The sequence below is a fragment of the Ammodytes marinus genome (genome assembly GCF_949987685.1).
Source record: "Ammodytes marinus genome assembly, chromosome: 20".
NCBI classification, from domain to species: Eukaryota; Metazoa; Chordata; class Actinopteri; order Uranoscopiformes; family Ammodytidae; genus Ammodytes; species Ammodytes marinus.
In genome coordinates, this window is record NC_137224.1 from 10,660,889 (window position 1) to 10,673,460 (window position 12,572).

The 12,572-nt window shown below is 40.1% G+C and overlaps 1 protein-coding gene across 1 annotated transcript in view; it reads left to right on the top strand.

The window, feature by feature from the left end:
• plce1 (phospholipase C, epsilon 1) overlaps positions 1-12,572 on the top strand; it is a gene marked incomplete at its 5' end in the record, with an annotated part of 69,882 nt that overhangs the window by 19,012 nt on the left and 38,298 nt on the right. Inside the window, 2 exons of the mRNA XM_080049640.1 lie at positions 6,019-6,194; positions 7,065-7,207. Coding sequence (XP_079905766.1) covers positions 6,019-6,194; positions 7,065-7,207 — 319 coding nt within the window. The remainder of the gene's footprint in view (positions 1-6,018; positions 6,195-7,064; positions 7,208-12,572) is intronic.

The window sequence follows — 12,572 nt, forward strand, 5'->3', positions numbered from 1 at the left end:
CTTATTCAAAGCAATGCACACACATCCACGCACACACACAAACACACAAACACACACACACACGCACACATACACATACACAATACATACACATACACATACACACACAAATAAACCTACAGTATGTATACACAGGCTGTGTGAGTATACACATAAGAAAATATACTGTACATGTTATACTGTAGACTCTGTATCTACATACAATCTGTAACTACACACAACTTTGTTTTTGCCTATGAGTTAGTACACACAAATGAGCACAGCACTCAGTCAGCAGTGAGACAGTCCAGACTCAAGCTGCTGGAAAGCAAACATTACCTTGTGGAGACAGAAAGGACAGAAAAGGGCAGAACAGAACAGGACACTGCAGAGAGAGAGAGAAAGAGAAAGGGTGAGAGAGAGAAAGAGAGAGGGTGAGAGTGAGAGAGGCTGTCTGTTTCTTGGTGACGCAAACCAGGATTTGGAATCGCTGGGATGAATGAGTGGAGAGTGTGTGTAGTGCTGTCTAGTGAGTGAGTGGGTGGGTGAGTGAGTGTACACAAAAAAACACACACACACACACACACACACACACACACACACACACACACACACACACACACACACACACATACACTAGCGAAGTAGGCAACTAATTTGAAGCCCCCTTTTTCCCATGCTCATCCTTGGCATATTTCGGTGCGCTTGGTTTATGTCTCTTTGATTTGGTTTACTGCGTCCGGGAATGGGGAGGGGTTAAAGTGTCTGGGTGCTGCTGAGATACCAGAGCTGCTGAACATACCTGGCTCCTCACCCGGTTTTCAAATAGACTTTAGGTGCACTCCATCTAAACGTGCTTGTCACATTGGGTGGGCAGGGTGCAAGTTTTTTTTTTCATTTTGCCTCTGACAGCCTTGTCAGACAGCTCCATTTTCACTAAATTAAAGTAAAACCACAGTCCAAGTGGTATGAAGGATTTTTAGGAATACTGGGCTTTCTCAGAAGTAAATCTTCCAGGGATTTACAGCACTTGGAGAATGAGAACAAGTTTTATTGAGTCCATCTTGTTCTGCCAAAGTCATATTTAGCTAGGCAGGGACATAGGAAAGTAACGGGCACCAGAGGTGATTATATGATCACTCGCTCAAGTTGTCAAGTTAGGGCAAAAGCTAAAGGCCAAGTTATTCTAATTAAAAATCAATTCACTTTCATTTAAATAACGGACCCTTTTTTTCTTCCTTATGTTACATGTCTCTCACATCTGTGTATATTTCGATGAATTACAAGTGTGGAATTTGCTCAAACGAGTTTTTACTCTGATGCTAAACACTTGAATCTCGTTGCAAAGCTTATGAAAGTATTATAAATGAACGTTTAAAGAGTAAAGATAACCAATAAATGCACTGTTGCACAGCAAAAGTCTCGGTGAACTCTGTGAAGGAAGGGGTCTAAGGCTGACGTCTGTCCGCCCAGAATAACAGAGTTCTTTTTAACACTGACCCTCCGGTGACCTCTGCTAACCTCAAACCTCCATGATGCTTCTAATAGTAGAATTCAGTCCAAATGATGTATTTTCTACTTCTTGAATGTGAACTTCGTGGGAGAGAGTATGCGGACGGTTTTGGAGGGGTGGCACAGTACTATTGCAGTGATTTGCCTAATCCCTTGTGAATACTTGTGTCTGCGTTTAATTGCATAATATCACTACTCCGATTAAACTTGGTGGCCTTGTGTGTGTCTGCGATAGTGTGTGTGTGTGTGCTTATGTGGCAAAATAGTGAGAGTGACAATGCACTACACACCATTGCGGCGGTTCAGAGGAAGCTGAGTAACTGAACCAGAGTGTGTGTGTGTGTGTAACTGACTGAGTGACAGAGAGCATTAGTATGGAGAGAGGGTGTCAGTGCGGGAGTATGTGAGTGTGTGTCTGTGTGTGGGGCCGGAGACAATAAAGTAGAGAGGTCGAGAGGTGGACGGTTGGATTCCAGGGTGACAGTTTCAGCTTCTCCAGTGTCCTGCTGCATGCTGCCTTACATACTTTATGCGTCTGGTATGATATACATAATGGCACGTGTATGAGTCGCAGTTGGGTTTGCAATGCATGTCTGCATTTCAGTGTGTGTGTGTGTGTGTGTGTGTGTGTGTGTCTTTGTTCGCATCGTGTGCATTCCAGCTCAAAGTTCAGTAGATCTTTGTGGAGCCCCACAGTTCCCGTTGCTAATCCCCTTCCCAGAATGGCTGTTGCCAGGCAGAGCAATTACCTAATGGCAAACTCATTCATAACTCTAAGTTACGTGGATTGATCGCCAGTACTATTGGTGTAGTATTATGTTTATTTTATGACTTTTTGTTATTTTATTCTATTATTATAATTTATGACTGTTTTGGATCCAGACTCTGAACTTCTCAGGTACCAAGCCTAAAAAAAGGGCGCATCAATCGAACAACACTGGACAGTTAGATTTCTGATGCTTTTATACATTTGGTTAAACGGGAAACTGTCAAATTGAATGGTGGAATTCTACACAACAAGAAAAAGCCCAGAGGTTTTGTCACAGTTTCCATTAGTTTTAAGAAATATATTAGATTTCAGTTAGATTGCCTTGGTGGCATAGTTCATCGCTTCCTGTTAAGTTTTAAAATAGTTATGCTTGGATCCTGGTTGAATCCATGTTTGTCTTTTATCTCCTGAGCAAAATAGCATGGCTCGTTATATAAAATGACGAGCCATGTGAATTGTTAGTGAACCAAAACAACAAACAAGCAAACAAAAAATAATTACAATAAACAGCTATTTTTATTGGAGTGATTGTAAACTTACAATTTTGAGAAGATACGCTATAGCTTTGAAATGACTGTGATTTACTGTAAGTGGAGTCAATCGGTGCAGCTGCCTCCTAGCATTTATCATTTACCTTCACTCAGCTCAAGTCATTAGCATTTCCTGTGCACACACAGCGTAACATGAGATACAAAACTGTGTTAGTCACAGTTGACTGATGAAGCTATTGGTCCGCTAACTGGCTAAATGTCAGAAGTAGTACTGGAACTTACTACAAAGAACAACACGATGGCTGCAATAAACAAAATAGCACTCCAAAATTATCTTTTTAAAAAAACTGATATTTTTTTTTTTATGAAATTGGAAATTTCCGTTGTTAATAGTTTGCTCACTCTCTCTCCACTGCTCATCCTTCACACCTTCACTCTCACTCATTCCGTTTTGCCTCTACATTTTTCTATCCTCTAGCCCACTGTAGTACATTTCCATCTTTGTTATTTATGGGTTCACTTGTCTCAGAACATCAGTGAAACCTGAGTATTAGAAGATCAGAGACTAAGTTTTCTTAGATATTATTAACATATCCACTATTGTTGTCATGTAGATACCAGCATATTTGACCATACAGTTTTGAGTGCACTTATACCACTACATAGCGCTACATGTGTTTTTCCGATATCTGTCTTAATGTCCATGTGTTTTCCAGGACGTCGAAGATAAGCTTGTTTGTTTGTTTGTGTGTGTGTGTGTGTGTGTGTGTGTGTGTGTGTGTGTGAAGACAGCTGCTGTGTCCATCAAAATGCGGCACCACATTCTCTGCAGTGTCCTTTGAAGTCACACTCTCTATTACACACACACATGCTCACTCACACATACATACAGTACATACTGCTTGTTTTCTACTCACATTGGTTTTTTAACCTTCAAATGTTTTTTGTTGAGAAAATAAAATGTGTCACAAGAGAAGAATTTGAAAGAGCTACTCATCCACCAGACAACTGGAATCTTAAAAAAGTCCCAGGGGAAACATTCGGTAGCTGTCAATCATTCACCGACACGATGGCTCGTATTTAAAAAAATCTAGCTTAAAAATGTTCAACTATAATTGAGTTATGTTGAATATGTGTTGTGTTGGCTCCACTGAACCTTCAGTTAAACAGTGGTCATCTCAAATTGTCTTAATAAGGTGTCGTTTAACAGCCAAGAATATCAAACCAGATGGGAATCATAATATCCAAGTGACTGAAGAAAATCAGGAAACATTGTTTTAATGGTTGTTTTGTTCTGGAGTGCCCTAGAAAGCTGCAGTCATTAGCAGGACGCCCCTTGGAGAGAGACATACTCCTGTTACTTGAGTACAGTAATAACACAATATTGTATTGGCTGGCACAGGCACAGTGAAGACATACGGTAACTACACATTCCATATTAGCAGTTCTTAAGGGCTGTTTGCAGCTACTTATTAATTTTTCATTGATATTTCTGTTGCTTGTATACTAAAGCAATGCAAAATAGGATATAAATATCTTTACTCATAAATTCTTTGTGTTTTATTTGTTTATTTGTACCCGGGGAATACATCAAATCCAGCCTTAATTAACTGAAAGCACTCCCACCTAAATGTAGAGTAAATAATAGAGGCACGAGTGCTATGTATGACCGAGGTTAAGTCCACTCTTAAGCTCCTTGTTAAATATGGTAAAAACCCGCTGCTAATGTGTAGATGCTGATTTAAAAAGGTTTTTACCAGAAATGTGAGTCAATGAATGTTCTGGATAAGGGAGGAAAACAAATCTGAGAAACTGTTTGTAAGGAAAGTTTCATCGCAATAATTTAATTTTTCTGTCAAAAGTTTCAGCTTTTTAGTAACTAGCTTGTCGCTGGACTGCAGGTCAATACAGTGTGTCTCACATAATTGGCTTGTTACCGAGCTGGATGGAGCGTGTCGTGTGTGTGTGTGTGTGTGTGTGTGTGTGTGTGTGTGTGTGTGTGTGTGTGTGTGTGTGTGTGTGTGTGTGTGTGTGTGTGTGTGTGTGTGTGTGTGTGTGTGTGTGTGTGTGTGTGTGTGTGTGTGTGTGTGTGTGTGTGTGTGTGTGTGTGTGTGTGTGTGTGTGTGTGTGTGTGTGTGTGTGTGTGTGTGTGTGTTGTTTGCGTCGCACACTTTCTCTCCCTCGCGCAAGTCCTCTCTCTCCCTTCAAACGTGCAGGCTGGTATGTCTCCTTTCCCCTTGGGATGGACTAGATCTGACAACAGCTCGGGCCTACACCCCATGCAGGAAACCCATCCCGCTGAGACAACTAGCTACCCATGATGCACTTTGTGTGTGTGTGTGTGTTATGCCACTGCCAGCCAGCACTGAATACCAACAAAACAACTCTACTTAATTGAGCATTTGTATCATAAACATTGGGGTTATGAGGGCATTCACCTTCCTCCTTTCCTTCCTGGCACTATTATGAAACTGACGATTACTACCAAGCTGTATTGTCTCATCAAATCTTTATTGTATTCACCCCACACTCTGTCACCCGTATTGATTTTGTCAAATTTTTGTAATATCCCAACCCCCCCACTCAAGACATTAGGGCCCACTTAACGGTGCCACAACATGTTACCGTAATGGCTCTTTCTCTGAAATTTGTGCCCGGAAGAGCTCATAGAACAGGTTCAGCCAAGGACAAAGGACAAGTCAAATGGTTTTAGTTAAGTGTTTTCCTTTTATGTCAAATAGATTACGTTTCCGAGAAGATTGTGCCAACTGAGGTCAAAACTCTTAAAAAGTCTAAAACTCTTCAGTGACGACTCCTTTTTCTTTTTTCGCCTCCTACCTTCTTTTTCTCCATCTCGCCCATTGTTCTCTGTGTACCTGCGTGCGTCTCGATCCCTATACCCGACATTTTGTCTTCCTATCTATTATATGCCTCAGCGGTATTTCTCTCTATTAGTAATTTCTTTTCACACTTTTGATTTTTTTGTTCAGTCCAGAGGAAATTGCTTTTGATAATGATGAACGACCTCCGATTCAAATGTTATATAACGGTCTGAGAGGTGAAGAATGGCACCAAGTGAAGTGAATTGTGCAAGTTAACTCTTTCATCATGCATACTTGAAGATTGATAAAGCACGATCGGCTTCACCTATTATACTTTAGGCACTTAATATAAAATGTAACCTTTTTTTAATATGAATACTAACTTTTTATTTAAAGTCAGTATGTGTTTGAATTTTGTAAATTAACAGAGCTGTTTCCTTAACAGGTAAGCACTTATGTGCCGGACAGAGAGGAACTCAACCTGATTCATCCTGCCAAGAAGCTCCTGCGGTCTCGTTCTGGATGTGTGTGTCTCAGGGAGTCTCGCTGGGCGTCGGACACTGCCAGCGCCAGTCTAGCCAGACCGGATCTGACCCCCAGCTTCCCTAACCATCCAACTAGGTTTGTAGCCGTTTTTGTCTCATATAGTTTTGCCAGCCATATTAAGTTACTGCTGCTTTTTGGTCAGTAATGTGGTGAAAACATTGTTAAGTTGTTGATAGTTATATGTTTGGAACTTCAGGTGTTTGTTTTTGAATACTAGCTTTCAGGAAGGTGTAGCTGGAGAAAAAGAGAGAGTTTTTTTTTTTTATCATACTACACACACTGAGGACCCATAGTAATGTTGAAAAAGTGCATGTGTTTTTGTATACTACTTTTTCTTAAAGCCTTTGTCATGGTTTGGTAAAAAACACTACCGCTTTTGTCCAAAGAGGGTGCAAGAATTTCCAATTACTGAAGGTTCCTCGGAGCACCTTTTAAGTAGCGGCCACTCATTAACGAGTGGTGGTGAACCAGACCCTGCACTCCACAACAATGATAATAAATTAAAATTTTTGAATTGTAGACTACAGTTCATGGTCTGTACTATGTTACAACACTCCACGGATAAAATAATTGGTTAACTGGGAATATAACAAGCAGATTAATTGACAATTAAAAATAATGGCTAAGTTTGTCCCTACTCCAAATTCAGACTTGCAAGTCCTCTAATAAAAATACAGTGTGCAATTTATTTACCTAACCTGTCACATACTGTACATACGGTAAAGCATGCACATCACAGCACTAACAAATGCACTGGTGTTCTTTGATGCTGCATAATCCTAGATGCTAGGCCTAAGATGCTAGTTATAGATACTAGTATGTGAAAGAAAATAGGCCAGATAAGTGTTTCTGCCTATTACCATGATTTAAATATTGACAGCGAAGGCAGATTAATACTTTATGTAAACACTGGTCAGGACATTAATTATCCTGATTTATTCCTAGGGTTTATCTTGCCTGTGATCGGAGGACGTCAGTGTGTTCACTGCTGACCGGAGCCCTACTAGAGGCCACAGCTGCTCTCGGCGCCCGCTCTGCTTTACCTTACCCATTGGTACCTTACCCCAACGGCCACTCCGTGCTGAAAGGTGGGTGTTATACTGTGCTGTCTATAGAAACAAATGCTTGGTTATTTGTATGCAAAATGTGAATGTAAATTAAAGGTCACCAAATATGCTTATTTTCAGGGTCAAATCTTTTATTTTTGGTTTGTACTAGAAACTGTTTTCAAGGTGCAGTGTCCAAAAAAAAAACTTTATATTTCTCACAGTGCATTTCTGAATCTCCTCTTTTTAGCCTCTTTCTAAAACGCTTCTTTTTAGGGCCTTACTCTTTAAGCCCGCCTTCCAAAAACCCAGTCTGCTCAAATTGCCCCTGAATCTAACCCCCAGATTCAGGGGTATCTGGGGGTGTGCTTATCACAGGTTCAGGTAGAGTGCTAAGTTAGGTTGGTACTGAGGGGTGGCTTCTCCTCTTGTGACATCATATTGGGAGAGAAAGCTGACAGGGGGATTTTGTACACAGGTTTTCAGAAAGGTGTAAGTCGATGAGAAGAGAGAGGGTTGTACTTTTTCTGACAGTGTCTATACACATAGGGGACCCATATTTATGTTGAAAAAACACATTTTTTTTTGCATAAAAGGTAACCTTTAACATTGCACCAACCTGTTAACAATTTGAATAGTTTTATCGTTTCTTATGTAATACTTCTGTTCCATCAAAAGTGTAAAGCCCAAATCATACAAACAGTATACGCACACCTGCTAAAAAACAGCGCAGCATTAAGTTGGATGACAAGTGAAGCGGGGACGTTGGGCAGACAGCCTATACTGTATCTGTTTGATTCCGTGAGGGAAAGCTTCTCACTATTCCCCAGTGGATGACTTTTCCACTCTTTTCTCTTCCTCTCCGCTCTGTTCCCACATGGTCCCTTATCCACAGCGGCTTTGGGTCAGTAAGAGCACGTCAGTAGTTGATCCAAGCGGTCGCCCCTTTCCTTCTTACTTTTTCTCATCTGCTGTACTTTCCCTTTTATTGTACCATCCTTCCTCCCTTCTCTCTCTCTCCCCCTCTCCACTCTTTTCACCAATTTAGACAAACATTCACACTGAATACTGAAGTGGTTTCGAGTACACAGGGAGAAGAAAAAGCCTCCCCTGACATCACAGGGGCCACACACACACGCACACACACGCACGCACGCACGCTCACACACACACACACACATACACACACACACACCACATTCTGTCTTAACATCTGAAAAAAAGGGCTTGTATGCACTTCAAACGTGCATGCGCGGCACCTCTTTAAAGCTCGCACATGATAGCTTGACATTTTGTTTGGGTGTCTTTTCCATAACAAGCAAACACGCATACACACATACAGTACATAGACACATTCTCATCACACATACAGTATGTCACCTCTTTCACTCTCCCTTGCTCCCTCCTTCTCTCCACATTACTTCATCATCCAGCCAGGCGGGATGTCAGTTGCTCAGCTGGTAACAGTCCGTCCACCTTCGCTACAATGATGTTAACGTATGACTCAAATGTAAGCCGATCCTGACATTAATTTCCACTGGCAGTGTGCCAGGGGACAAGCTGTCGCTGGCAAGATCAAGGAGAATCACACACACAGACACGCACGCAAACACACACACACACGCACACACACAAAAACACAAAGACAAGAGTGTTTGTTTCTCTTTCACTTGCTTTATTTGTATTCATGATAATAGTTAAATGTTAAAAAACATTCAAACACAGACGCACACACACACACATGCATGCAAACACTCACACACACACGCATGCATGCACACACACACACACACACACACACACACACACACACACACACACACACACACGCATGCACACACACACACACACACACACACACACACACACACACGCAAACACACACACACACAGCACATATCTTTAACATGACACCGTGTTCTGTTCGAATGGGTGTTGCAGGAAACAGAATAGAGCCAGACACGCGCACACATAGCAGCTTAGAAGTCTTGGCAGGACTAGGATTTCATAAGCGCACTCACACACATTCACACACACAGCATGAGAGACTCCCTTAGGAACTTTCTCTCTCTATCTAATTTAGTACCAAAAGCTTCCCAGATATTATGCATTGGTGTTACTTTTTAAAAAATTGGACCCTTAGCCACATCTTTACGTTTTTTTTCTCCCACCTGGGGTGCAATGCTGAGTTGAAAATGATCAAACAACAGAGTGCCTCAAGATAAATGAATTTGCGTTTGTGCAAAGACACAACCCCTTTAACTCACTCCAAATTCCATTTTTAAGGTGGGGCATAACATAGTTTTTTTTCCGAGGAAATTGTTTGTAATGTTAAAGTATTTATCAGATGTCATAAAAGACCTTTCATTATCCTCAAGCTCGGCAGTAAGGTCTGACCTAACTTTCAAATTTGGATAGTGTTTGTGTAGTTATTGCTTTCTTACCATTTAAGGTATTGTTCTTCTCTTTAGTCTTCCAACGTAATAATCCTGCTCCTGTTCTCTAGCATTAGTTGTTGTTGTTTTTTTTTGTTTTCAATTGAACTTGTGTAAATCAGTTACAAAATAAATGCTTTTTAATTGATCAGAACATAAAAAACCCTCAAATCGCAGCTCTCTTAAAACAATTAGTGTTGTCTTGTTAAAGGACTACACACATGTAACGTACATGTATGGTTCAGTTTTTTACAAGCTTGTGCTATGGAGCTTCAGAAGACAAGTGATTCACCTCTTTCGGTTATCAAAGGATTTTTTAACCCCTCTGGTGAGGTTTCTGTGTCACCTACATAGTAAAAAAAGCCTTTGTGTTCTCTCTCTCTCCATACATTTCATGTCCCGGTTCCATTTTGCCTTCATCCTCCTGGTGAAGGCAAAAAACACTGTGTTGCGTATTTACTTTATTTACTGGGTTTTCTGTAGTCTTAGAGCTGTAATTGTTTTTTCCTATATCCTTATTTTCCTACTGACATTCTTGTATTGTTGTGTTTTTATTATTTTTATTGCTGCATTATGTCGTATGTTGCTTTTTAATCAGCCTCAGCCTTACATTATAGTAGATCATTGTATTCCCTAATAAAACCCTTCTGTATCCAATTGCATGTTACAAGGAAAAAGGGTCAGAGGAATTCTTCTGTTACGGTCTTTAGTAGTGAATAACAAAGGTATTCATGCCAGCAGTAATTTGTGAGAGCAGGTGTTGGATATTATTTGTAGTATATATCTGATCTTAGAATTAAACAGGGGTTTCAATTGTGTTTCTCAGTGACTGTGCACTGCATATTTGGAGTGGATTTGTTAAGAAAAATTAAAGGAATACTTCACCCATACGGAACAGGCATTCTATCACTATAAAATCACTATTATAATATAATGAATGAGGTTTTTCTTCCCTCTTGTCTTCCCTCAGTCCTCCCTTGGCCCAGCTATCCTGTTAATCCTAGCCCTTACTGTGATGTCACAGTAAGGAAAATGTAGGGTTAGACAGTGAGATCATAAAACACTCTTTCTGCCTTTTCTCAGGCTAGGCTGAACCAATTTTTAATTTTTTAGCACATTTATAATAAATAGGATCTCAGAATTCAATACACTTTCATATTTCCACCGGTGAAGTAGGTCTTTAAGTTTATGAAGTATGTATCTCATAGTTACAGTACATGAAAAGGAATCCTGTAATAACAAATGCAAATATGTTATTCCTATGCCTATCATATCCTATCCTAATAAGTTATCGATCTTAGATGAAATATATTGGCAACACTGGGAGCTGGAGAGGTCAAACTTATAGCAAACTTGACCAGAGGCTGCTCTGGCCCAGATGCTTTAAAGGATTACCAGGATAATCGCCTGGCCAACCTTCTTGTATTCTTAGAGTTTTAATGTGAGTGGTGAAAAGCTGGAATGTTTTTGTAGAATTTTCTAGAACACGGTAATGATCTGAAAAGCATTTGGCTGGTTTCTCTAAAGAATGAATGTGAACAACTCTCTGTAACTTAGCAACATTTGTTTTTTGAGAAGCAGGTCAGGAGGAACATTTTCGATTTGGCACATGGTCTGGGTCAGTGTGGCATGCTTTTTGTGCTGAGGGTAAACTGACACCTGTAAACACAAATACTGGTGTTTCACAAGGGTGAGGTCAAGGTGGTGTGTGTGTGTGTTTTGTGTGTGTGTGTGTGTGTGTGTGTGTGTGTGTGTGTGTGTTTTGTGTGTGTGTGTCTGCTGCTGTTGTAGAGATACAGAGAAAATGAGTTGCTTAAAAACCAAGACTTAGCTAGAGCAGAAATGATCAGTTGAATAATTGATTGACAGAAAATGAATTTGCAACTGATTCTGACATATTTTTTTGTCATTAAATCTCTGCATCATTATCTCCTCTTATGTCCTTCACTGTTGAAGTTGTAGTTATTTAAGTACAAGGAGACTCTTCTGGGATTTAGCCATATTCATGTGAACTATAAATGGGAGTTATCTTAAGTACTTTACTTGACCCCAGTTTCCTTTATAGCACAATTTACTGTACTGCTGCAAAGGAAGCATGCAGTTCAGTTATAGGCTGCCATCCCTGCAGCTCAATATTGGTCTTTCTTTCTTTTTTCTTTTCGTTCTTCCTTCTCTCTTTCTCTCTCTTCCTCTCACTGGTCATTGTACATTGTGTTGCCTTGCCAGCGTTTAAGACCCCATTGACAGCAGACGTGGTGGGGAATCGTACTGGAGGAAAGTCTCAAGGATGTCAAGAGCACATATTGTTTACACGGCCATACATTCTAAAAATACTCATCTGGACAAAACATGGCCTTGATTGTTGCATTTTTTCTGTAATTGTGAATTATCTAAAAACCTTTCGGTATATATTGTAAAAATTTTATGCTTAAGCTCTGGTACAAGCAAAGATATCATGTTGACCAAGATAACAGCCGAGCAAAGCAAACCCTGCTAGCCGTTAATGTGACAAATAACTGCATCTTTTTTAAAATTAGCTCGGAGGGATGTCAACACTCTCTCTTATAACGGATGGGCTGCTCATATACTGGGACTGGTTTTGTTTTGCGGAGACCTTGTCGAACAAATGATACAGTAGAATTTCAAGTGAAGCTTAAATATTTTTGATAAAACGGCATAATGTTGTATATTAAAAAGAATATAGCAACATATCCTTACATGTTACCCCAGTGTATATGGCATATTTGCTCCATAACTGACTGATCAAAATGATTGATTAATTTGTTAGTTAAGTTTCTATCGATAGCCTATTTCAGCACTTACACTGAAAACATTGTTAAAGACGCATTACAGAGAGGCGTCGTGTTAACAACTCGGTAACAATCAGCACCTTACTGTGATTTTACCCCTGACATAATGAAAAATTAATATGTACAATAAGGACCAACAATACAGAGAGAGAATTATGGGAA